The sequence below is a fragment of the Bombus pyrosoma genome, linkage group LG14 (genome assembly GCF_014825855.1).
Source record: "Bombus pyrosoma isolate SC7728 linkage group LG14, ASM1482585v1, whole genome shotgun sequence".
Classification (NCBI taxonomy): Eukaryota; Metazoa; Arthropoda; class Insecta; order Hymenoptera; family Apidae; genus Bombus; species Bombus pyrosoma.
The window spans coordinates 7,190,812-7,216,250 of record NC_057783.1 but is presented as its reverse complement, the minus strand read 5'-3'; the positions used below and the strand labels follow the sequence as shown (position 1 = coordinate 7,216,250).

Here is a 25,439-nt window from a genome sequence, read left to right as displayed (position 1 = left end):
TAATAAATATTCTAACTGCTTCTTTTTCCATAATTCCTAGCCAATTTCTATAGTTAATCACTCCCTATAAACAATTTTCAAGTGGATTAAGAATTTGAAACTGTAGCATTAGACGGAAAATGGGAAAAATTTCACTGGAAAAAATGAAGATTATCGGGTGAAAAACGCAAAAAAAATTTAAAAATTCAACGGGTTATTTAATAAGCCAATGCTGGCTTACTAATGTAACGAATAACTAACTGGTGGAATATTTTGATGATTTTTCCGAAGTCTATGCGATGTAATATCTTGTAATTTCTATACTTTTAGATTGATTTCAAATTTTGCCAATATAATCATGATAGTCGTATCCCAATACAGCGCTAACGAGATTCCAAAATCTTTCCCATTACGCACATAATATATATTCACGAAAAATATCCATCAATGTTCATATACCTTCGTGAGTCGCTAGATCTACGAATACTTTCCAATCGGAAAATAAACACGAAATGAAACATAAATAAATTAGAACGGTGAAAAGACGCGAGAACAAGAATGGATGATATGTATTATACATATTTCCATTGACTGGATCAAAATATAAAAGATACAGTATACTCTCCTATAAATGTACTATAAATCTAAATGTCGGTCTTTAATCTTCCAACAATAATTTTCTATAACTGCTCGCACCTTTTCGTGAGTAAACTATACCTACTTCCGAATCGACTTCGAACAGCCGATGGCTGTTGGGACAAAATCTAAAATATTATAAGCTCTTATATAAGCTCAAAAGACGATAATAACCGGGAACGCGAAAGCGACAATTCTCGGAAGATGCGGACAACGGTACAAAACAGAAATGTCAAAATAACTGAACTGACCTGACTACCGGTTGGTCGCGAAACATTCAGGCAGCGAGCCGGTTTATTTTCAGTATTGCCGCGGTATCGTTTCCAGTTGGGCAACCCTCTATTTTCGAGCCGGCAAAACGATTCACGCTTTTCGAATTGTTTCGCAGAAACAATCGAAACGGAACGACATCGGTCGAACCGTACAAAAAGTTGCTCTTTCAGGTTAGAAAAACCCGGTCACAGTGCTGCCAAATTACAAAGCTAATGCCAAAGTAATTTGATGCGCATGCGCAATGCGAGACTCTCTGTTTCTTAAGTATTTCTATACAATTTTTATGCAAATATATTACAAATGAATAGATGTTTCAGGCCTAATATGTACTTATTGGCGTATAAGTTTGTATAGAGATAATCGTAAAACATCAATTACTATAATCTGCTTATTATCGTCATGGTAAAGTATATGTATTTAGTAGAAGATAGAGAACCGACGCGCGAAACAATCTTTATTACTAAGTTACTTTCGTAAAGTATTGATATTATTGGTAGTCACAATCTATGAAGAGTATTATTTTTTAAATAAGATGCGATAAAGTGAAAACCATAACTTTAGAAGAAATACAGTAGTATCGAAACTTTTTCTCTGTAAAACACTTTTTTATAACACAACGCATAAAGTTATGCTATAAGAATAGAAGTAATGAAATAAACTTACAGTTTTCAGCGTCTCCAGCTCACTGATATCCGCCGAGGATTGAACAGGCTATAAAATAGGAAACATAACGTTAAACCCAAACATAGATAAAAAAAACACAATTACTAAATTAATTCATAAATAATTTTAATGAATTTATCTCTGGTGTAATATGCACGACGGGCTTCTAATAATCGATACAAGGGGAGATTTATGTAACTAATAAAAGACAATATCTCTATACCAGAACTCGATACTTCACATAACACCTTATTGTACATAACAAGTAATCTATATTTAACGCAATCCATACTCCATTTCCGTTCAAGAAAATATATCTACTTATGACGAAAATACATGACACAAACGATTTGGTTGATGAGAGGTTTAATAAAAATTAGAAAAAAAAAAGAATATTTACCTCATTCGTTTCCCAAAGTTTTGGAGAGTCCTTCTTAGGGGCGTTATTATCCACGACGGTCGTTATGTCACTTCCGAAATTGACGAGGGAGAAGAAATTATTGTTGTTGCCATTGGTCTGTGTATCATCTTCGTCGGTCGTGTTGTTAGGGAACTCGTAATCCAGCGATTTAGATTCACGGCAATTGGTCACGAAAGAACGCGCAAAGTTACTTTTGAAGTGGTTCAACGACACTTCACTTCCAAGTGCGAACTCCACTTTCGGCGTATTGGAATCCATGATTCCGGATTTTAACAAATCTCGCGATCGTTAACAATAAAAAAAAAAAATCAACCTGCTCTCCCTGAAATCGAGGTTATTCCCTTTCGAGATATAACCTGGATGCAAAATGACTACAAGAAAAGACGGTCTCGTAGCGCATCCCGCGAATATCGGCGAACACCATTAACCGTTGATTATAATTAATAATTCTAGACTTCTAATTATCTTGCCGGTTTTCACTTGTTTTCCACGGCCACGTCGTTTTACATATAAACATCAATAATTTGATACTTTGTTACACGGAAATTGAAAATTATATTGGCAGGAATACTAAATGTGAATTCATTGATTAATTCAAAATTATTGTATGTAAGGAAGGATATATGATTATAGAGAAACTTGTAACACCTCACACTACCGATGCACACAGAACGCCTGTGCATGTCAAACTGACAACGAAACCATTCGGCTGAACGGATTCGAGTCCTAACCTCACCCCTCTATACCAAACATTGGAAGCATCTGTAGGGATTCACGTGTTGCACATGCGCTGACCCAAAAACTGTACACCATTCGATTTATCATATAAATTATCCTTCTACCTAAATTTCATACGGAAATTTTATAAACAAAATCTCTTCGATGTAATTAAATACAAGCTGTAAATATGAATAACAGCATCATTATGATTTTTATAATGATTAAGATTCATTCGTAAATTCGTTTATAGTAAATTCTATTTATGAAATATGTTCAAATCTCTTTTGAATTATTTTATGAATAGCTAGAAATTCACGCAAATTTTTTGAAATATGAAATATAATATAATATTTATTATATCAATTGTTTCAGTTAATACAAATATCTTAGCACCAGGTAGCGCTAAGACACTGATCTTCGTTATAATATTTATTATATCAATTGTTTTAGTTAATACAAATATCTTAGCGCCAGGTAGCGCTAGGACACTAATCTTCGTTAAGACTCCCTGCTCTACATTGAATATTTTTTATGGTTATTAATTAATTTAATTATAAAAAAATATTAGTATTTTTTTATTTCTGTATAGAGATACTAATCATTAAAATATTGTATTTAAAATATATATAATATACTTATTTATTAATTTCCATTAAATACTTTTGTAAATAGATGAATATTTATTAAAATTAACTTAAATAACTCTCGTTTTGAATATTAATTTCTTTTACTTGAATTAATATTGACTATCGTAATGATTAATTAAATGTAATATCAGGTAATATTCTAATATATATAGATTCCAAATTGTTGATGCCAAATTCATATCTCAGTAGGTTGTCCAACTAATAGCACCTAACATAACCTCCAATGATGAGCTGAAAGTTAAAGTCTTTTACATGACAGAGTTGTAATTTTGTGTTGTAATATAACTCGAACTGATAAATATTTAACGAAATGCCACGTTTACCATTGCATCCCTCATCGGGGATTGGTATTTCGAATGCTTTCTATCCTAGATCGATACGATTTGTTCGTTATGGATGTGCTAACAGACCTTTTTATCACATTGTTGTTATGCCTGTAAGTTTTCACAAATGATTTTTAATTAAAACTACAACCATACTACTTTTTAATTAAAAAAACCATTATTTTATGTCCGTTTACTCACTTATATAAACATATAACTTTTCAATATGTTTTAATTTTTCTATTTGTTAATCGCATTTTTTTCTATAATTAAGTTCTATTATGATTTCTTTTTTAATGCATATAAGTTACCAAGTACATAACATAGTTATTTACATTGTATATAACGTTGTTTCTAATACAATAAATTACTCAGACTTAGTTGTTTACATTTCTATAAATAAAACTCTTACAATGAAACTTCTTGATAAACTCACTAATATAATATAAGTATGGTGTGAACGAATTTCATTTCAGACTAAAAGTGGACAACATAAACCCCCGATAGAACAACTAGGTACCTATGACCCTATGCCAAACAAATACAATGAAAAATTAATTGCTTTAAATTTCGAACGGATACAATATTGGTTGGGACAAAACGTAACAGTATCAAAACCAGTAGCAATATTATTAGGACTTTGTGGTTTCTTTCCAATACATCCAAGAACATATATGCAAGCATGGAGAAATCGAAAAAAAGCTGCAGAAGAAATTGAAAAAAATGAAAATGGAGAATCAGAATCGAAAACAGAAACAGAGGCTACAGGCTAACATATTTTAGTTATTTTATTTATATTATATATTTAGTATGTAAACAATGTATGCATTTGAATAAAATTGTTACTAAAAAATAAAATGTTAAATTGGTTTAATAGTACATTAATAAAAGCTTAATAAAGGGCAAAGTATGCAATAAAGTATGAACAGTACAAATAAATATACTTATTAGATTTCTGTCTTAATACATGTTTAATATGATAATTAGTGGTATGTAATAATCAAACATGAAAAATGTAAGATGTGTTTTACATGTTTTAAATTCAAATATTATGAACTTAAACATAAAAAAAAATTTCCCCAGGTGAGGCTCGAACTCACAACCCCGGCATTGCTCACAAATTTACTGTCATATAAGTACCGTGCGCTAACCGATTGCGCCACTGGGGAGTTGTACTTTGCAATTTCTTATTTACATATATAAAGACATTAATCAAAAATTTTGATCAAAATAGACAATAATTGTTAAATACATCTTAATACGAGTATTAAAAAGATATTATGTCACGAAAAAGAGCAATTTCACTAATTCCATAATTCTTAACATAACCTGTATATGAAAATATGAAAATGTTAAAATTATAATGCACCAAATAGATTTGAAATAAATATTTATTGATTCTTTATTATCATACATTATCCGACGATAGTTTATTCAGTAACGTTTATAATAGCTTAAGTTTAAAAAGATATTACTCCATATCATCGTCAATTTCCGACTGATTATTATCTTCATACATGTCAATAACAGAACATAGATCATCCCATAAGTCAATGACATTTTCTTTTGTAAGGTTTGGTTTGCAAAAATTTTGCAGCAAAGATTGATTTTCTTGTGCAAACTTTGCAGTAAGAGGAAAGTGCTGATTACATATATTATCAGTTTTTTCAGGATTTACGACAAAATGGTGCTCCATTTTCCAATACCGCTCCGAAAACAATACTGACCATTGAAGTATTAAATACACCTGCTTTACATTTTCAGTTGAATGTATATGTACTAAAAATCCACCATTTTCTTCTTTACACTGTTTACAACTTACATACTTCCCATCGTTCAACTTATCAAGTATCCTTTTTCTTACCATGTTTTCCTCACTGTATTGTGAAATTGCTAGAAGAACAAATCTTTAATGTTTAAGTACTGCTTTCTTGTGCTACACAAAAAATTATATAACTTGTAAATTACCAGATGTAAGAAGTGAAAAGTTTTTCATTCTAGTCATATTTTGTACCCAAGATTCAATCTCCAACATATAACATTTATCAATATTTATAAAATGACATGTTATATCACAAATTTCAAATTCGTTTTCACCCTAAAATAAAGCAGAAAAATAATACATCCAAACAAGGTATTTTATTATAGAAGTAGTGTTACTTTGTGTTATATACCTCCAATTTTACTGTTAACTCTACATATAAATTTAAAGCTTTCGTTTTCAAACAAGTTGTATATTTATAGACATTATCATGTAACCATTTCTTATCTGTATCCTTAAATGTTATACCAGAGACTCCGCAAGAAACATTACATAGTATATGTGTATATTGTCCCTGTAATTTTTCTTTTGTGTTATTACCAGATTCTGTAGTCCTTGGCAAACTGATTTAGAAATAATAAAAATTAATATCAAGGATATAATAGATTTGATATAAAAAATTTAAGGATAAATATAATACAACTTTAACGTAACAACTTCTTGCTGATTTTCCTGTTCTTTTAATTTTTCAACTAAGTTCTTTGCTTTTGCAACAAGCTCATTTTTTAATTTATTTAATGCAATCAATTCAGGATCTTCCATCATTCTAAAATAGAATTAGACTTAAATTACTAACTAAATATTTGAATTTGTATAATAAATAGATAATTTTATTTGATATATTTTTAAAACAATTACATGCAATATTCTCTGATACAAATACATACTTATAATTTATCAAATTCATCTATTTTTATTTTCAACTATTAAAATTACTTATATGTAAAATTTAAGAAATGTATTAAAAATATGCTAGAATATAATTTACGATTATCATATGATAGTAGATAGTATCAATCTAATATTTTTGTATTCAGGTTATTAAAATATTATAAATTAAATATCACGAATGAAAATATATAAATATAGGAGATATTCGTAAGCGCACATAACTTAATTTGTGATATAAACTTAACCTTAATTTATACGAACATCTGTTGTTTATGTCAATACGAAATAACGTATATAAACGTAGTATAATTTTATTTTTGTTATAAATTTACGTGATAACTATTTGTTTATTTAGTATGTAACAAGAAAAATATTGAAAATCTTTCTACTGTCTGTAACGAACTATAAAATTCATTGTTTGTTAAGAAACAATTTCGTTCGTCTGTGAAAGATATAAATTAACGAGAAATTTCTCATGTTTTGCGTGCAGGGGTTAAAAAAATTGTAAAATATTGAGAAAATGGATGATGAAACATTAAACAGGTGAGTTTAAGCTTCACTTTGTTCATGCATGAATACGAAGGTTAACTTGTATTATTTGCATATGTATTTCATTAGAGATAATACGACGCTTTCAAAATCATAAAATAATGACAATAATGTAAAACCTGACATAATCGATTTGTTGAGAATTAATAAAATTATTATACTTTAAAATACTTGCTATAGTCTGTTTGTTGAACTAATTTAGGATATAATATAGAATATATAATTTGATTTTTAGACTTGCAGTTGAGGCATTATTAGAAGAAGCTAAGATTGGAGCAAAAAGAGCAGAAATAATGGGACCCAGTGGATGGATAAAACCAAAGGAATCTATTAATAAAAGATTTCTTCATTCAACATTACGTAATGTTGTTCTTTCAAACAAATATCAATTAAAAAGAAGAAGTGAGAAACAATTGCATATATCCGAGAGTACATTAAAGTAATTTTTATTTTTTGCTCTTAGTATAAGTATTAGTTTCTTGCAACATTCTTTACTGTCCCTCTATTAATTTAGGATTAAATCATTCAGTATCATGAAAATATGTCATTTAGTACCTATTAAGTAATTGTAAGTTTCATTTTAAGCTGAATAAGTGTAATATAAAAGGAATTCACTTAAATATAATGAAAAAAAAATTAGTCACCAACGATAGTTAATATGATGGAATAAATTGATACGGATTTAAAGATGCTGAAAATTGTAATTAATGTAAAATTTGATAAATACAAGTAATCGAAAGAGAATTTTAAGCATAAATGTATTACATAATATAGTAAAATGTGATGTAATGTAATGTACAATGTAAAGTAGCAATAAGGACTGAATAAATAAATTACAATATATTCCTTGCATTAACTTTATAAAAACATACAGCGTAGATTAATAAGATAGAAGGAATGTTAAGAAGGAAGAATAAAATAAAAAACAATGCTAGAAAATGTAATTTCTTATTTCAGAAGACTATAAAGTTTTAACTATCGATTAATTAATTAATTTAACTGTCTCGTTTAAAAATGTTTAAAAATGCTAAGTTAGTGGGCAAAAGTTATTTTTATGAAAATTATCTTAATTTTCACGTGTTACATGTATCGTATTGCATAAAAAGTATTGATTCTAATTGAATATAATATAAAGTAAATGATTGACTAATTAGGACCAAATTATTTTAGAAATTGAGAATTATTTTATATTTTATGAAAATATAACGTATTTTAAGACAAATTATAGTCCGAGTAAGACATAAGCTCATCCGGTAAAAATATTTTATTTATTTATGAATTTGACTTTACTTTTCAGAAACTACTTAAAACAGATAAAATAATCGTTTTATTATATTAAAAAGTGATATAATTGTGATAACAGAGCATCAATTATACTACAATTAAACTATTGATCATAGTTGTCCATAACATTGGAAACCACGTGGTTTTCTCTACTATCATTTCCGTTATAATAGAGAACATAGGCCTTTTACTTGTTTGAGGCGTGGGGAATAGTCGATGGTTTGTTCATCCGGTCGTGTTACTGTACTGATATAACTTATATAAAATATAAAATATTATTTTTTCCTGAAACCATGGCGACCAGTCTTCGAGGACTTTGTAGATTAAATATTTCTTTGGCAAATAATGCATTTCTTAAATATAATTTTATAAATGGTACGTAATATTCTTAACCTAAAACTGTACTACATGGACTTAGAATAACGAGTTCAAAAATGATCATAACGCAAATGGAGAGAAAAATGGTTTCAAATATTAATATTAATTCCAAAATAAATAAAAGATTTCCAGAGTTTATATTTAACAATACTTTTTTTTTTATTGCAGTTGGGGTTCGGTGTATGTATACGGAACGAGACTTAGGCGTATCATCGTATGAGAATACGAGATACGTATTTCGCAATCAGTTTATGACGATAGAAAATACATTTCGTGAAAAAATGAAGGAAATATGTCAGGATCAGAATGGAGTGATATATACAGAGGATTTAAAAGCAATGATACATTTAGCACAAGCTAATGAAAATGATATGCAACTGTTAAATGGTATGTTAGAGAAATACATTCAGAATCAAGAAGAAAAGAAGTTTGGTAAATATGTATTTGGACCAGTTGTAATGAGAATGTATTATCATTTGAATCAACCACAATACGCCTTGGAGGCATTTGATAATGGTGCATTGAAAGAAAGCTTTGATTACCGCACATCCTTCCGCATTTTAATGTGTTTGTTATATAAAAATGGTATGTTCAAAGAAATGAGACAGGTGTACCAGAAAGTTTTGGATAAGAAAGGTATAGATTACATTGGGAGCTCTAACGTCTTAATGTATGCAGGATGTCTGAAGGAGGTACTTTTTAATTAGTAATTCTATATTATATTAATTAATATTTTAGGTTTTTAATTAATGTTCATATTTTTTATTTAGAATACTCTAGAGGCACTAGAATTCGCATTGAATCATTGGAAAGAGCAGTATGATAAAACAAAGTCTTCTATAAGAAGTTGTGCATTGCTATCATGTTTAGCGATTAAAAATAATAAACCTGAAATAGCTCTGGACGTATTAAGTACAGTACCATTAGACAGAGTTATGAGTATTAGGGGTCTTAAAATGTTGGCATATGCGCATTTGGGAAGATATATACAAATAATTCCTCTCTTGAAATATGGATTAGAACAAGATATTATTGGTAGTAAACCTTTCTATTTTTTCGCTGATGTGGTATGTAAAATTAAAGTTTATTGCTGTAAAGTTAATTCAATATCGGTATTTACGTGCATTGTTTAATTTATCTTGTTAATTATTAGTTTTGATTAAAACAGACCTTACGTAATAATTGTAGTATGGGTTTCTCTACATTCTTCCTTACATTGCTTTATATTCGCCTTACAGATGTATGAACTGGAAGAGAAATTGAAGACAGAAGATGTAGAAGAAGGAAAGCAACTACTTAATTTAATAGAACAAGCAAAAAAGCATGATTTTATTCAAACCAGTGTAAGTTACGGCAATTTTGTAGAAATTTATAATTATATTTTGTAATTAATGTATAATTTTTATTTTTTTAAGTATACTTTGGAAGAATTTATACTAAGGCCAATGATGTTTTCACTCCGACTTAGAGGAAACTTACAAAATATGGAAGACAGAACGAGGATTAGAAATCGTCCCTCATACTCATTACAAGAGAAAACTGAATTAAAAAATTATTTGTAATGCGTTTTCTTAGTTTCTCCATCAAAAATTAATTATGTATGATTTTGTCAACTTTGTTAACGAGGAATATTTTCCGTCAACGGATTCTGCAGTCAAGTTGTATCCTTGCCTGATAAGTAAAATGTTTTATCCATACTTCGTAGATGTAGTTACTGTATAGAATGTAATTCTATGAAGTAAATAAAATAAATTCAGAAAAATGTAAAAGACTGCAGCACGTGTTGTTTCCTCCTTATGTATGTGTTCGTGAAATTGCTAGCAAACTTTCTTGTACTTTAGCAAAGTTTACATAAGATGAATTTATATACACATATGTAGTTTCTATGATCTACTATTTTATTTGTCTTACTAGAATTTGCGATAATCGAAAAATTATTTTTAACGATTCAAGGTGCGTTTCTCTCGAAAAATCATTAGAATAATCGATAATTAATCAAAGCGTTCTATATAAGATACATCGGTGCGATCAATCGATATAAACGATCGAATTCGATTTAGCTTTTGAAAATTTCGATATTGTTCCGATATTGATCGAACGAAAGTATTCCTTTCATGAAATTCTGCCGAATAGATCTGATCGTCGATAACGTGCACTTTGGTAATAATCAGGAAACATTCGGGAGAAGAATATGGAAACCCTTATTTGCGGTAATATATATGATTCTACCGGTACGTGTGAACATGCCAATTGATGCGGTCATGTTGAAAATCATGATATTTGTAGGTAGGAGAGGTACGAGTGTCAGACGGACGGTAGGTGGGACATGTTAGGCGAGAATTAGTAGCGCTCGTGATGGTAACCGTACGAAACGAAGGAAGAAAAGGACGATGCATCATACTAGCTCCGTTGCGGTACGGGGTTTGGGGAGTCGAATGACGTCATGTTGCTAAAGCGACGCGGCAACGCTAAGCGTCTGCGTGGGTCGACGGGTGTCTGGGCCAGGATCAATAGCGTGCCAGCAACCAGGTAGTAGGTGTGAGTATATGTAGGTTTCTGAACGGTGGCAGTCCAGGAGACGAACCTTCCGAGGTAGGACACTTCACGAGTCGAGTACAGTTCCAGTGTCGTACCAGAAAGCGCCATGCCAGTATCACTGCATCACGGAGCCCTCATTGCCTAGGATTATCAGCTTCTCCAGGTAACTACGACTTTTTTCTTTTCTCATATCGTATCGCTTCGTTTAGACCTTAAATTAATACCGGGTAATGACAGCTTGCAAAACGTATCCAGAGTGTTGTGTGCAGCAACGATTCGGGGCCACCACCCACGGTCAAACATTCCAAACGTCTCCCTCAAATGTATTTCAACCGATTATCCTCGTTAATCACCATGTACTACCGTATTAATTTATTTTACGATTGGCCGTGGCTGAACCGATGTGAACGTTGAAATTTCTGCTTGATCATTCTTTTTTGTGAAAGGGATGGAGTCGAAGCCAGAACAAACGAAATTGATAGAAAAATCGGCGAACAGAGTTCAATCTGGTCTGGTGGTCAATCGAGGTCGTAGTATAGGTCAACAGAAAGATTGACAAGGAAGACGGGGGAATATAGAGAGGCTTAGATAGAATAGCGAAACGAGATGGAGCTTGTGGTGGGGATTGTGCGTAACACAGATATGGATCCCTCGACTTCTGCATGAATGTTGGTTGTCTAGTCGCTAGGAAAAACATAGGCTTGCTTTGTTATCGCGAACTAATGACTAACTCGTTACCGTACACCCTCTCTCGGTGGCGTCACTGGGGATGCCTCGTTACACGTTTCATCCCTGGCTATTACGTCCAACTTGAAAAGACGCGTAACCGAGAAACAAGAAAAAGAAGGAATAAGAGATCAACTACTTTCTATATGAAACATTTCCCGTATGAAATGGGACAACATTTTTTCACCACTCTTTTACACGACGGTTTCGTAAAGCTCATAAAGTGAGATGAAATGTGTCGAGCGGAACAAGTCGAGCGTATTTTACTTGATTAAAATTAACGCCAGATGGAGGTGTTTAGCAACGGAGGGAAAGCAATTACTTAAAAACACGTCCATGTATCCAGGATTTGTTTGATAAAGAAATTTATTCACACTCTTGCTTAAGCGCTCTCGAGAAGCAGCAATACAAACACGTTCAGCGCATACGTGTACACACATTACACACGTATATATGTATGTATATATATATATACGCTTACGTATATGTATATGTATATATACACAACACCCGTATACTATATACACATCCGATGCTGACCTAATTCGTATGGAGCACCGTTCGCAGCAATCATTTGCCTTTCGCGTATCCTGTTGTCGCTTTCAACTTTCAGCTTCTCGCGCGATTTGCGTAATTAAATGGAACGCGCGATGCATCGCATTATTCAATCGACCCGTTCCATTTACTCTTTTCCCAAGAACAAGAGAGCTCGACGATATATAATAAATTACATGGAATTCACGAATTCGTCCAATTTCCAAGATAACATTAATTACAAGCCGGATAATTCATAGTTTCGTCGATTCTCTTAATGAAAATCCATTTTTCGTGCTCGGTCGAACCCACCTTTATCACTTTCTCTCTTCCGACGTTTACTGCAAAGACTAATTACTAATTAACCGATTTTCAGTTAATAAAATCCCCTGCTTTCCCTCTCACCTTATTTACCGCCGAAGCTAATTATTAATTAAGCGATTTTCATGGAATGAAATTTCAAAGCGGATTCGATGATCGAGAACGAGGTTTTTCATTTCATGAAAAATCCATGGGCATGTTCGTTTTTTCTTTTTTTTTTTTTTTTTTTTTTTGAGACTGTTTACTGATTAACGATACGTGCCTGTTTTCGAAAGTTCGTCGTTGTTTTCTCCTCGAGTTATCGAACCGTTTACATTCGACGGTGATCAACGCCGTTGCGATTTTATGCGTGTTTGAGCGGCGAGGAAAACAGCGTATACACATACACGGTGGCACGGTTGAAAAACAAAGCTGCCTTAACTGTATGGTCACTTACGGTGTCTGGCAGTGTAGTAGGTCAGTGTGCGGCCAGACGCTCGCCCAGTAGAATCGGTCCGCGCAAAGTTAGGCAACGTTCAGTTCTTCAAATATATACGAGTTTCTGTTCTCTTCCCTGATTTTCAAATAATCTCCGCTCTTTTTGGAGAAAACATCCTTATAAATTGCTAATCCTATTAAATTGCTGTGAAACACTGTCGCAGGATTTTCAAATGTTTAAACAAAGTTAGAGCGTCTTACGTGTGATTCCAAGACAACGCCTAATTTGTTCGGCCAATCGTTTTATGGTATTGTAAAAATATATTCAAGGTTTTGATTAATTGAACATTGAAACTTCAATCGTGTTATAATTTCGGGAAATAAAAATTGATTCTCAAGCGTTGAGCAACAGTCAGACGTTGGATAGTTAATCGGCTGCAATACACATTTTCTGAAATTTTCTGATCCAATCTCTGTTAAAAAGCTTCCAACATATCGTAATTCCTGTCCGACGGTCATTTATCATGTTTGCAGCTACGCGTACATATGTTTCTATAACTTGGCTTCGCTTCAAATAGGTAAATTTCATCGCGTCTATTTTCTAGAAATTATTCGATTTTTACTTGCTCCACCGGGATATAATAAATTTTAGCGCGCTCATAGAACTAAATTACGGATATTTATAAATATAATAATATATTCATGACTTGATGCGTATTTGTGGGATAAAACTGATAACCCGTTGATGTATACTTCTATTGCGCGTGAACCGTGTTCGAACCGGTGCATATATTAAATTTTGTTGAATATTTTAAGATGAAGTTAATTTAGAATTCTCGTTAAAACCGAGCTAAAAACATTCCCGATTAAGTTTATACGAGGTAATTAGAAGACTAAAACTAGACAGTCGCATTTACAGAAAATTTCCTAATTCCGGTATCAGAATAGACATACGTATGTTTAATTTTCCAGAAACTAAATGATTAACTTCGACAGAGTCAGTCGGTTTGACTTCTACGTGGCTCGTATAAATTCCTAATAAAAGTTAGAAATCGAAATATTTATATTTTCCGATCGAATTGAAGATAATATAAAACTTTTTCTTCGTTTTAATAAGTTCTTTTCTAAGGCGATCCAAAAGTAGAAAACATGCATAGGAATCGATTCAAATATTTCTTTTGTCAGAATTATTGCTATTTAACCTATTAGACCATACTTTAATCACAAATAAAAATGTAAACGTCGACTTTCATTAACAAGTTAAATTCTCTTGTAGCATTAAACAATGATTTATTTCTGCATTACAGGCTGCCGCAATGTGGCCTGGAGTATTGAAGTTATTGGTGTTACTAACATTCTTGCTACATCTATCAAGGTACGTTTCTCATCCATTCTTCATCATTCAAGCTTCTAATCGCAGGAATCTAAACAAACTAAATACTTTTGAAAAAGTAGCTGTAATCCGTTAATTTAATAATATTATTGGTTAATAAATTATTGTGCAGGAAGTTCCAGCGAGCAACGTTTAAGCTATTCGCGATCAGAATCAAATTTTCAACTTTTAATGACAAATTCCAGCTGCTCAAATTTAAATTCCATTATCAATTCGAGGTCCAGAAAAACAACAGAAGTCTGAATGAAGATAAGATTATGCAGTCAATTAAATCTGTTACTTCCAAGGGTTGAAATATAAATTTTGCATCAATTTGATGTCTAGAGAAATGAACAAAATTCTGAATAGATCAATCAATACTACAATTTATAATCATAAATTTCAAGTTTTCATATATAAATAGATTGTGGAGTTTTAAGCACTTGTAGGAAGTTTGAAGGTATAAGAATGCACGCAATGCATATAATATGCAAAAATATATAAGATAGATATGTAGTGGCACATGAGCCAACGAAAAATTCGAATCTGGAGAGACTCATATTATTGTACCAAAGTTGTACCAAGGTCTAAAGGCAAACGAGTTCCGGACAGATTGTTATTGCCGTTACGGGTAATCTTCAGCTGAAGTTACATAACAAATATAACTTTGAACTTCTTGTAATAAGTCCGTCAATACATATATATGAACGTGTTCCCTAGGACGTAGTTGAATTGTTATCCTTTCTGCGATCTCTACTTGTACTTGTACTTTGTACTTGTGCTTACACTGATTTTAATATAACAAACTATTACAATTTCATCCACTCGTTGCATTATTAAACACACCTACACGTTTAATCCACCACAGATATATTATATAAAATATACAAGGTAATCAAAGTAGAGTATTTATTATAGTATTTGATACACGCAGTATTTAAAAGACGCATGAAAATGCGCATTCTACGTATAAGTTATAGATTAATTCGATGTCTAGAAGAACAAAGGAATTCAAAACAAGTAACAAGACGATAAAGTGTAAAGAAGATGTTATTTATATATTTCTTGTTATGATTGCAGATGTGTGCAGGCGCAGAAAAAGGTGGTGAATTTCCGGGAAAAGGAGAAGGAAGTGTTAGACGACATTCTAGGACCAGGACGATACGACGCTCGTATCCGGCCCAGTGGAGAAAATGGAACAGGTGAATATATGAATGTTCTTTTTTTACGTCCATTATTCCTTCCAGTCTTCCTTACCAAAAGAAAAAAAGAGAAAAATCGACCAATGATACCAACATTGTCATAAAGAAGTCGGATACGATTAAGAAGACAATGAAGCCTAAAAGTTTAGCTTGAATAAGCCTCGGATAAAAGGGTAATTCGTTTTGTCAGCTGTACCGCTTACAACAGCTCTAAATGAAATTCTATGATACTCCAATCTGATCAAGAGTCCTGCAACTGGTTATCCAGCTGATATTTTTTCAACGAAACCACGGATTAATTAATGCGCTATTCTAGTCGTCATTAAATAGTCCACGTTTTTGTAGAGCAACTTGCAAATGATTTGAAAAGTTAGAACAAGTGTTTGAAACATTCTTACGTATATTCCAACGCGTATATTATTTTAATAGGATACTCTGTTACTTTAATAGGACTAGCGAACAGAGAGTTTCAAATTATAATGTATATGAATCTTATTATTTTTGCGAAACATTTTTTCTTATCGAGACACCTTCAAAATTCTGCATATTCTAAATTTGTGCAATCTGAATGTTAATTTCTTTCCTCAAACTAAAGTTTCATTTAGTTCTCGTTTCCTATGTGTATATATATATATATTCCTATGTATATATATACACACATATATATAGAGAGAGAGAATTTTTCAAACTAATCAATACTCGAGTTGCACTGTGAGGCACTTGTTAGCGATTCTGAATAATCTAAAGCCATGTTGTCGGTTTGCTAGTAGAGCGACGCATTTGAGATTCCTATCCGTGAGAATTAATTGTGAAATTGAACTATTTACTAGAATGGAAGTGCCACAATTATCCGATCAATATAACATTTAACAAGGATATCATATTTCATAAAATAAGCTTTTAATCCTTTTTTCAGCGAGCGATATAGATAAATAATACTTTACTGGAGGCTGATAAATGTTTTCATTGCAAACTAATTGGCTTTTCTCGTAAATTAATCATTTTCTACTTGAAACTTTTCATCCCAACCGTTTCAAAATTTATTTTTCTCCCAATGAGCCGTGTCACTCGTCTAGCAAACCAACGACATGCCTCGGACAGAGCTCGATTCCGCAAAATTTCGTGTTTAACTGAAACCTGCCGTTGATTTGCACAATTCTTACTAACAGGCATAGTTGTCACTACTTAAAGAAAAAAGTAGAAAATATATCTATATATACAACGATATGAAAAAGAGGGAAAGATCGAATGAAAGATCGAATGAAAACGTATCCACAGCCGAGGACACGTATTCATGGGGGTTGTTATAGGCTTTACACCCGGCGAAGCACGTAAAACGTTTTAAGAAGTAAACGTGTCAAAGAGGAACAAGCTACTGTATTCGAGGTAACATCCCCGTTGGCAGTGTGCCGACAAATTGCAGGCGTGACGAGTTTTGCAGCGGATCGGGGAAACAAAATGCGTCCACGAACACGACTTTTGTTGGAATCGATACCGGTAGTAATGGTCAACGACGAGCTGGCACACGATCCGCTGTCATTCCGTGACAGCGAGTACCAGATCACGTAAACGAGTCGTGTTCATACACATACGGACACTGGCTTCTATGTTGTAGACAATGCACATGTGGAAATTCTATGAAGCTTCTAGGAACATCTTCTTGTAATAGAGCAATGAAATTCCTCGAATAATTGGCATAAGTGATCTATTTTATTCTTGATGAGTTAACAACCTCGTTGATTTAATATCTACGTTGCTTCAAATAATAGGGTAAATGTTTCAAAGTTATATGGTCGAACAAAATACATGATAACAGTGACAATTGGCTTTCCATTTTTTATAATTCCGAAGGTCAATTTTCTTTCTTAAAATAAATGTTATATGAGTTCTGGGACGAATGTAGCGTAGGATGAATGCATTCAGAATTTTCAAATAATGAGACGAACGAAGATACTGGAGTTGTTAGCAATCTTCTTTTGAGAGTTTGCTTTTTAAAATCTGTCGCATTTTCTATGGGAACACACACATGTGATACTGTTACTATTGCATTTAAAAAATCAAGATTGTTCTCCGGATCCGCTTTACGTCATCTGTAAAGAAACGATTGCCGTCAGCATGTTTCTTCTTCAATCTTATAACTCACACAAGTAATATGTTCACGTATTATTTGAAATAAGGAAAATATTTTAGGTAAACATAGCTGGTAGGACACCCACGTATGTCAGAAAATAAGAACGAAAATTTAGATTTCTATTGGTAACATTCGAGATACTTTTACGTAACTTTATCCCTTTGGAAGATCGTTTTGATAATCGTCGTAAGTAATTTCATGAAGAGTATATTTTCAGACACTGATACTCGTATTCTCAATACAGAGTGTTTGAAAATCACAGATTAGGAAAGTACAGAAGAATGGAAGATACATTTTTGGTCTAATCGATTTACATTCGTTTCTATTTCACTTTTTATGTAACAACGTTTAATAATTATTATTACATATTTGCTACAATTTCTTACAGGAAAATTCCTGAAATCTGAAGCCGAAAGACTCAGGCTTTGTTCCTTAAAAATGAAAGGGAAACGACGATGCGTTTATTAGACTAAAATGTATACTTTCCTAACTAGTAATATTAAAATGCTATGTCTATAGCGCTGACATTGTCTCAGTATATTTCTGAAAAATAAGAATACTTGCAACTCGTCAAAATTTCAACACAATATTTCAAAAGCGGTAATTTAAAATGCTGAAACTTTCGATAACGATAAAATAAAATATCTATCGTGCTGCACCAGGATTTATTGAAAATGTACAAGTCACGTTAAAGAAACAACGCGAGGAAGACGCAGGGATCAATTTTGCTTCTGTGTAAGATGGTAGTCGCAGCATGACGTATTTCACGTAGCCTTTCGCTTATCTGACAGAACAGGACAGGAGATCAATATGTTTATATATTCATTTATTTTTTTTTCCAAAGAAATTTGAATGCAAAGTAGTGTACGATGGTCATCTGCCAAATTTCCATATCGCGAAGATATTAAAAATGGAGATGACGATGGAGTGGAGGAGGAGAGGAGAGATGGGCAGGGGGATGGTGCTGCCTTGCTAGGAAAAAAAGGGATGATGACACTTGAGCAAACGAAGGTTTATTATTTACATATTTTTTTTCTCTTTATATTTTGTTTTTCTTATGCGAATGAAGTGGATGGAAATGTAGACAAGATACCTCTATTCATATGTATACACGACATGATAGTATCTGAAAAAGAGTCGCTTGTTGTGTCTTTATCATTAGTTTCCATTTTAGTTTCCTTCTTATCTTTTTAATACTTCTACAAATTCTACCATGAGTTTCCTGCTAAAGAAATTTGTCCTTTCAGTTGCAGTGAAGCTTTTAACCATTTTAATACTGGCACAAACGTTGACTACGTCAAACTGATGAAAGTTGTCCCACTCTCCTTGAACATAACTCTTTTTTTAAAGTTAGTTGAAATTTTGACTGATTCGTTAAAATCTACGTTTATTGAATAGCATCCTGCGTGATTCTTTTGTTTTATTCGTAGCAAATCGTTACGGATTTATTTAATTTAATTGAAGCAGATACTTGTCAACCCTTTTATTTCCAAATTACGTAACAGCCTAAGGACGTATCTCTGCAATATTTCTATCCAGAGAAACAAGCGATTTGCACAAATATTTGGCATAAAGCTTATTTGGAATTCTATCATTACAGTCTGACGAGAATAACGCTCTATTTCATACGATTACTTTGTGAGACTGAAATTACGATTCTACTATGATATACGAATTTTTATCTCTCGTCTCAGCAGAATAAAAGAATATAAATTTTAAACGCTTCGAAACCGAAACGAGAAGCACAACGACGATTCTTTCATATTTTCCTCGAAATTAGATAGTCGTTCGACGATAGAAAACTACAATTGGACAAAACTTGACGTAACAGGGTTAACAGGTATCGGTATCCAGGTTGTGGGAAATTTTTCGATTACTCTTCACAGTCTCTCTATTAGCCGCAATTCTCTTCCTCGCTGGAATTTCCAACGTTCTAAATTTCTACCAGCGAATCACGTTGCGAGCTAAGTTCGATTAGTCCTAATTATGCGCCCGGAACATATTGCATCTCGCGTAACTGTCTGCTCTGTACAAAACACCGTGTAGAATTTCAGACAATGGCATTGAACGCCTCGGAAAATTGGACCGCGAATTCCTATTGTTCGATAGGTCAGAGAAAGTATAGTATATCGTCGATAATTACAGTCGACTTCGTACCGCCTCGAGGTTCATGTTGTGTCACGAGGGTTTCTTTTTTTTTTTCTTCTTTCTCTACCATTTCCAGATGTACTCGTTGCCCTTTCTTTTCTCTTTGCCATCAGACAGCATATTTAGAGAGCAACGGTTTTCCCTTTTTTTCCTGTTTCTCTTTCTTTTTTCTCTTTTCTTTTTTTTTTTTCTTTTTGCGGCCACACCAATTTACAGCCACAGACGAGTTTCTAATTAGAAACAGGGAAAGATTTCGTTTCAGCTGGTAGCTATGACTGAGAAACACAACCGTCTGGCTTGTTAATCATTGTTACACGATTGCTTCTTGTACCGTACTCGAGCAAAGGAAAACAGAACGAAATGGGAACAGTTTATCGGGTTTACTCGAATGGCAAGCGAAGGTAAGATAGCAATTCTATCTATATTCTTACGATGGATCGAGTAACTTACGACGAAACAATTAACGTAATTCAAAAGAATAAACGAAATGTTTTAACAGCGGAGTTCGTTCCGTGTATATGCTGATACAATTATGTAATTAAACACGAGGGATAGATAAAACAATTGATGCGTCTAAGTAGATAAAAGGTTCGAAGTAAATTGGGACAGATAATTACACGTTTATAATTTATCGTAGTTACATGTACCGGCAGGGTGTTTCATGTAGCGCGAATAAAAATTCGATAATTCTAGCAGATAAACGTTTACCATTGCGAAACAACGTATAATAAAATACCTTCAAACGTATGGAATTTTTAAGGAAAATTCATCATTTCTTTGAATTATGAAACATCGAGAATGCACAATGGACGTTAAACAAGCGTACTTTTACTACAACCAATGTAAGAGCGATGGACTTTTATTTTGACAATCAGCCTTCGTTATCTTAATAATATAACAGTTTTACGATATTGCTGTTGATATTGCAAGAACTTTGATAATATTTCTCCAAGTAAATACCATTGAAATTTCTGTGGAAATCTCATGAAACAGCCTGTACACATGATGATCTATTGTTAATGTGAGAGTCCGATTACCAAATCTGTTTCGGTGTCTATGTCACAGCACTTTGCCCGTAGCTTCCGAACGTTCTAGACATTTAATCCCCTAATCCGTAGTAGAGACCTACACACCGTGTACTTTTTCTACTTGTTACACGAGCACATCCGAATTCTCGATAAAAGTGAAACAAGCCTACTTTGGTACAAACGTTCCCGTATATGTGCGTATCTAGCCACAATGTATGGCACGTACGAAATGACTACAACGCCAGGATTAAAGAAATCTTTAATCTGCCGGATATCTAGACGATTATCGACAGCGATTAGGACAACTTACACGAAGTCTGCACGAGGAGATGGTTCGAGAAAACGATCGAGGATTTTCGTCTAATTTTCCCCCTACTCTGTCCCCTTTACCTCGACAACCCTTACGAAAGAAAGTAACACGGCCACTCGTAGGAAATTCGGAAAAAAAGAGAAACGAAAAGAACACTCAAGGAAATGAACAAATTTTTGGTAAACGAAAGTAAATCACAAAAAAAAAAAAAACGAAACAAATAAAAAGACAAAACTATTCCAGTAGAGTATTGTAAGACACGAAAAAAAAAATTGACTGACTAAAAGGGGGCTCTATTGTTTTTGCCCTTAGATGGGCCGGCCATTGTCCGGGTAAACCTGTTTGTGCGAAGCATCGCGACAATTAGTGACATCAAGATGGTAAGTATACATTAAACCAATCCAAAAATCTTTACAACGCGATGCAATGCCATTTCTCTCTTGGCGGGTACTGTTTCCTTATTTTTCTGTTGCTTGCAATGATTAAAAGTAGGCGCAATGTAGGTCTTAGAGTCTCGATAATCAATTTCAGAAGCAAAACGAGAACCCAAAAAAAAAAGAAGAAAAGAAAAGAAAAGAAAAAAGTAAAGAACGTACAAAAGAAAAGAAGAAAAGATTGTTGAACAAGGCCTCAGCATTTACGCGAACGGCGACCATAACAATGGCAGCAGGCCAGCATCTTGTCCCTTCTCCGTTACCATTCATTATTATGTCAACACTATCCGTTTCTTGCCAGTGATGCCAGATTTTATAAGAATTTTTCTGGGAATTGCGTGTTAATTCGACAGAGAAAATCCGATAAGGAATCCTAATTGTTGATCCTGCGTGCGATTTCTTACGACTCCAATAGAATATCTTAATAGAAGGTTTTTTTTTTTAAACAGAACAGAATCTTTTAATTCGACAGAGAATTATGCGAAAATTTGTTTCGATTGAAACAAATGAAATTCGAAACGAAGAATCATCATCAGATAAGTTTTTCATGCGACTCATTACAATTCGAATAGAGGAAATCTTTTTAATTTCACAGAGAATGACGTGAAAATTCTATCATACGACCTATTCGAATTGAAATGGTAAATTCGCTCGATAAAATTTCGATTGCAATCGAATCCTACAGTCGTGTGGAAATCTTCCATTTATATACGCCAATGAATAAGATTCCAGTACGATATACGAATTGCTAATGGTACGAAGGAACAGTCGTTAGAAATTCGCACGAGACCTCTGTCGGGTTTACCCTCCTGCTAGAATCGCATTACGTCTAATCGATCGCAAAAGCAAGTTTGCATTAATCGGAACATTAGGAAAGATCTTTCTTTCTCTTTCTGTAATAATCGGGAAAGCAATCTTTCCTGATGCTCTGTGGTTACAGTTATACGTATGAACATTGTCCGGAAATTCTGTCGTTTTAAATATTTGAAGAATCGCCTGCCTTGATGTAATTTACCTTACCGTGTGTACACGAATAGACGTTTCTGTTACTGAATTACTCGATCTTTAACGAAACGCTGTTGGCCGAGCTCACGTCTTGTATCGCCGTACGTAAATGTTGATAATCGCTGGCGACCAGGTTTTGGCTAGAATTTGCAATAAACGAAATTAAGCGAGCGAAGCCAAAACCAATAAAATATTTCTTAACAGTACAAGCGTGACGGTACAAGACATTATCTCCATCAACGATATTTCATTTTCGATCGAATAATTCTATTCAAAAATAATTTTTCACGAGTATTCGGCAAATGGCCACGAAGGAATTTTCACGATTATCAATCATACAAATATACGATTCTAGGCACGGAGGGTGTCCTTCCCGAAATAAATCCTTCGATCTGGGAACACTGTCGCGCGACGCTCGCCATAGACCCCTTCATAGATTCTGATTAAAAGTCTTGTCTGCTCCCATCGATCTCGTCTATCACTTTGTTGATTACCACCTGCCGCCTCCCCCTCACACCCGTTCTCTCACACAGCAAGATATACATATTAATCAATATCCGTTGCCTTTATTTTTCATCTGTGTACAATATTGATTCTCCCCTTTAATTTAGAATGACTGATCACACACAAAACCAATTAGCATCTCTAGCATAGATACAGGCATGTGGCATTCTAGCTTCGATGTTCACGTATGTACATACACAGTTTATACGCTATACATAGGAGCACAGACGTTGTTGCAGAGGGAGAGACGAAGAGAGAAAAATGAAAGGCGAAGGGAGAAAGAGAGACGAAACGGAAAGATAAAGGAGGAGAGGGATAGGAAAGCGAGAAAAGAGAAACGAGAGGAGAGAGAGATAGAGAAAGAGAGATAGAGAGAGAGGGAGAGGGAGAGAGGGAAAGACAAGAGAAAAGAAATGGAAAAGGATTATATTGGCAGAGTGTTTGGTCTCATAGGTTCCCTCCAACTTTTCATCCCCGTTTTTCGTAGTTCCTCATAGTGCTTGATGACTTAGTAATTACGTTTTGCTACGTTTAATTGCGTTCACGAACGATCGGATACGTCCGGTTTTACTTGTTCTACCTTTTCAACGTGTCACACGATGTGAGTACACAGAGGATCGATACAATTATGCGTGATTCGTGAATTATTTTCCGATCAGAGGCGGTTCTGACAAGTGGTTCTACGATAGGCGAAATCACACGTTTCACGTAGCTTCGTGACGAACCGTAGACGCGTCCGGATATACTTGAGACGAGGTTGCGACGTTCTGCGAATTTTCTGCATGCATTTCGCGCGAGTTGCAACCTGCGTCAGGATATTGAGAAATCGGAGAAGGATTGGAATTTGAAATTTATCATAGTCTGTCTGGACTATGATCGAGATTCAACGATAGAAAAATTAATTAATAGAATGTACACGTGTAAAGACACAGGACTATAATACGTCCAACCAAAGTATTGAAATTTAATGAAACTAACGGTACGTGGAAAGTGAGTCAAAAAGATTTATTCGAAGAGTGTCGAGCAACGAGAATGCTTTTGATTCACTGTGTCGACGATCTCTGTTTTACAAAATGCATTCGATAGAGGCAGCGATTCAGAAGAGAAAGCTATCCAGTAGTAACGTACAGAGTTTGTTTCAAATTTTCGACACCGGAACACGAGAGTCTTTTATGCTCACGTAAACCTCCTGTCGAATTTCCATATTGCTAAATACAAGGCTAAGCCGCTTCTTACACGCGCGCTATAGAATGATTTTCAAAATTCGAAAGAAACACTCGAAGATTTGAAAAATCATTTTAGTAGCTCCGCGTTTCGCTTTAAAATGCAAGATCGAGTAAGATGCATTTATTTGTTTTATCCTTTTTTTCCCTTAATGCTTTCTTAATCTGAGAATAGTAGCATTGACGCAAATTATGTAAATTAAGGATTAGTGAATGCTCGACACTGACTACAGGAACAACGTGTCCGACGTCTTGTCCTGGTTCATGTAGGGCGGAATGTTACGCAAACACTCTGTATGGCTCAGGACGATACGCCTGGCTCGTCCAACCAACAAATTAACTCTTAAACAACTCGTTGAGATTGCCCACGATATAACAACGCAGAGAACACTCAGTTATATCAGAAGCATCTAACGTAATTCAGTTTCTCAAATTGTCTCACAAAAATATCCACTTATTACACGAAACAATACAAATAAGAATTTATGGAATTTTCTGTGAATTACCCGCACAAGACGATTCGATTTTTACTTGTTTGTATCTATACTCGCTTGAATATTTCAAAAGCCGTAATATTTCCTACATATTTATCGAGAATGTTCATCAATTACGCGAAATAATTGAGATTTTCTGTGAATTCAGATTTCATTTACAAGCTGTAGTCGTTCAAATATCTGTCAAAGAACATTTGTCAAGAATATTTGCGAATAGAAGCGAAAAACTAATCGGTCTCTTCTTCGTTTAACGCTTGTACGCGCGAGAAGTTCATAAATCTTGTTACCAAGAATTATGTACACGAAATTAATAAGGAAGACGGCAATATTACACGTATGCTTGTTCAATATATACGAAGATTCAAACCAGGAGGAAACTATAATTTCCTGCAGCTATTCTCGATCCACTGAACTCGAAAATTAAGTACGGTAATTCTGCTACTGCTTCGTTTTTTTTTGAATGGTA

At 33.6% G+C, this 25,439-nt stretch overlaps 6 protein-coding genes and 1 non-coding gene across 22 annotated transcripts in view; 4 read left to right on the top strand and 3 right to left on the bottom strand.

The window, feature by feature from the left end:
* LOC122574773 overlaps positions 1 to 2,707 on the bottom strand; it is a 33,657-nt gene extending 30,950 nt beyond the window's left edge. The window contains exons 1-2 of the mRNA XM_043742768.1: positions 1,952 to 2,707; positions 1,552 to 1,599 (exon numbers count right to left, since the gene is read on the bottom strand). Of these exons, the coding sequence (XP_043598703.1) occupies positions 1,552 to 1,599; positions 1,952 to 2,230 (327 nt within the window). The 5' untranslated portion in view covers positions 2,231 to 2,707. The remainder of the gene's footprint in view (positions 1 to 1,551; positions 1,600 to 1,951) is intronic.
* A 783-nt stretch (positions 2,708 to 3,490) lies between these two features.
* On the top strand, positions 3,491 to 4,520 carry LOC122575264 (probable 28S ribosomal protein S16, mitochondrial). The gene is made up of 2 exons (XM_043743974.1): positions 3,491 to 3,775; positions 4,139 to 4,520. The coding sequence occupies exons 1-2, from the start codon at positions 3,650 to 3,652 to the stop codon at positions 4,433 to 4,435; spliced, it is 423 nt and encodes a 140-aa protein (XP_043599909.1). The 5' UTR covers positions 3,491 to 3,649; the 3' UTR covers positions 4,436 to 4,520.
* Positions 4,521 to 4,737: 217 nt separating this feature from the next.
* On the bottom strand, positions 4,738 to 4,831 carry Trnai-uau. The gene is made up of 2 exons: positions 4,794 to 4,831; positions 4,738 to 4,773 (listed from the first exon to the last, which is right to left on the bottom strand). It is a non-coding gene; the product is annotated as a tRNA-Ile (tRNA).
* A 204-nt stretch (positions 4,832 to 5,035) lies between these two features.
* Positions 5,036 to 7,231, bottom strand: LOC122575232. Of its 5 annotated transcripts, XM_043743922.1 has the most exons (6): positions 6,372 to 6,614; positions 6,128 to 6,250; positions 5,837 to 6,047; positions 5,631 to 5,760; positions 5,485 to 5,555; positions 5,036 to 5,409 (listed from the first exon to the last, which is right to left on the bottom strand). In XM_043743922.1, exons 1-6 carry the CDS (start codon positions 6,389 to 6,391, stop codon positions 5,134 to 5,136), a joined length of 831 nt encoding a protein of 276 aa, XP_043599857.1. In that variant the 5' UTR covers positions 6,392 to 6,614; the 3' UTR covers positions 5,036 to 5,133. The 5 variants fall into 5 exon arrangements, with proteins under 5 accessions (XP_043599857.1, XP_043599854.1, XP_043599856.1 ...); XM_043743919.1 differs by lacking the exon at positions 6,372 to 6,614 and adding an exon at positions 7,100 to 7,231 and having other exon boundaries at positions 5,036 to 5,555; XM_043743921.1 differs by lacking the exon at positions 6,372 to 6,614 and adding an exon at positions 7,044 to 7,164 and having other exon boundaries at positions 5,036 to 5,555.
* On the top strand, positions 6,622 to 7,858 carry LOC122575233 (protein POLR1D-like). Of its 2 annotated transcripts, XM_043743923.1 has the most exons (3): positions 6,776 to 6,918; positions 7,160 to 7,363; positions 7,439 to 7,858. In XM_043743923.1, exons 1-3 carry the CDS (start codon positions 6,896 to 6,898, stop codon positions 7,488 to 7,490), a joined length of 279 nt encoding a protein of 92 aa, XP_043599858.1. In that variant the 5' UTR covers positions 6,776 to 6,895; the 3' UTR covers positions 7,491 to 7,858. The 2 variants fall into 2 exon arrangements, with proteins under 2 accessions (XP_043599859.1, XP_043599858.1); XM_043743924.1 differs by having other exon boundaries at positions 6,622 to 6,918; positions 7,160 to 7,858.
* A 533-nt stretch (positions 7,859 to 8,391) lies between these two features.
* Positions 8,392 to 10,355, top strand: LOC122575246 (pentatricopeptide repeat-containing protein 2, mitochondrial-like). The gene is made up of 5 exons (XM_043743950.1): positions 8,392 to 8,583; positions 8,755 to 9,278; positions 9,357 to 9,653; positions 9,825 to 9,929; positions 10,002 to 10,355. Exons 1-5 carry the CDS (start codon positions 8,502 to 8,504, stop codon positions 10,146 to 10,148), a joined length of 1,155 nt encoding a protein of 384 aa, XP_043599885.1. The 5' UTR covers positions 8,392 to 8,501; the 3' UTR covers positions 10,149 to 10,355.
* A 772-nt stretch (positions 10,356 to 11,127) lies between these two features.
* The window catches only part of LOC122575047 (glutamate-gated chloride channel-like), a 41,718-nt gene continuing 27,406 nt past the window's right edge, over positions 11,128 to 25,439 (top strand). For 2 of the 11 annotated variants that reach the window (XM_043743417.1, XM_043743419.1), the window contains exons 1-3: positions 13,153 to 13,430; positions 14,430 to 14,497; positions 15,575 to 15,696. In XM_043743417.1, the coding sequence (XP_043599352.1) occupies positions 13,428 to 13,430; positions 14,430 to 14,497; positions 15,575 to 15,696 (193 nt within the window). In that variant the 5' untranslated portion in view covers positions 13,153 to 13,427. The other 9 variants (XM_043743422.1, XM_043743423.1, XM_043743418.1 and 6 more) reach the window with 8 other exon arrangements.

Bases quoted from the DNA above. Each gene is read 5' to 3' on its own strand.
- LOC122575264 (XM_043743974.1), top strand. From the start codon at position 3,650: ATGCCACGTTTACCATTGCATCCCTCATCGGGGATTGGTATTTCGAAT. The intron at 3,776-4,138 runs GTAAGTTTTCAC...ATTTCATTTCAG, and splicing joins ATCACATTGTTGTTATGCCT to ACTAAAAGTGGACAACATAA.
- LOC122575232 (XM_043743918.1), bottom strand. From the start codon at position 6,391: ATGAATTTGATAAATTATAA. The intron at 6,048-6,127 runs GTTGTATTATAT...TTTCTAAATCAG, and splicing joins CAAGAAGTTGTTACGTTAAA to TTTGCCAAGGACTACAGAAT. The intron at 5,761-5,836 runs GTATATAACACA...GCTTTATTTTAG, and splicing joins AGTTAACAGTAAAATTGGAG to GGTGAAAACGAATTTGAAAT.
- LOC122575233 (XM_043743923.1), top strand. From the start codon at position 6,896: ATGGATGATGAAACATTAAACAG. The intron at 6,919-7,159 runs GTGAGTTTAAGC...TTTGATTTTTAG, and splicing joins GATGATGAAACATTAAACAG to ACTTGCAGTTGAGGCATTAT. The intron at 7,364-7,438 runs GTAATTTTTATT...CTATTAATTTAG, and splicing joins ATATCCGAGAGTACATTAAA to GATTAAATCATTCAGTATCA.
- LOC122575246 (XM_043743950.1), top strand. From the start codon at position 8,502: ATGGCGACCAGTCTTCGAGGACTTTGTAGATTAAATATTTCTTTGGCA. The intron at 8,584-8,754 runs GTACGTAATATT...TTTTTATTGCAG, and splicing joins TAAATATAATTTTATAAATG to TTGGGGTTCGGTGTATGTAT. The intron at 9,279-9,356 runs GTACTTTTTAAT...TTTTTTATTTAG, and splicing joins ATGCAGGATGTCTGAAGGAG to AATACTCTAGAGGCACTAGA.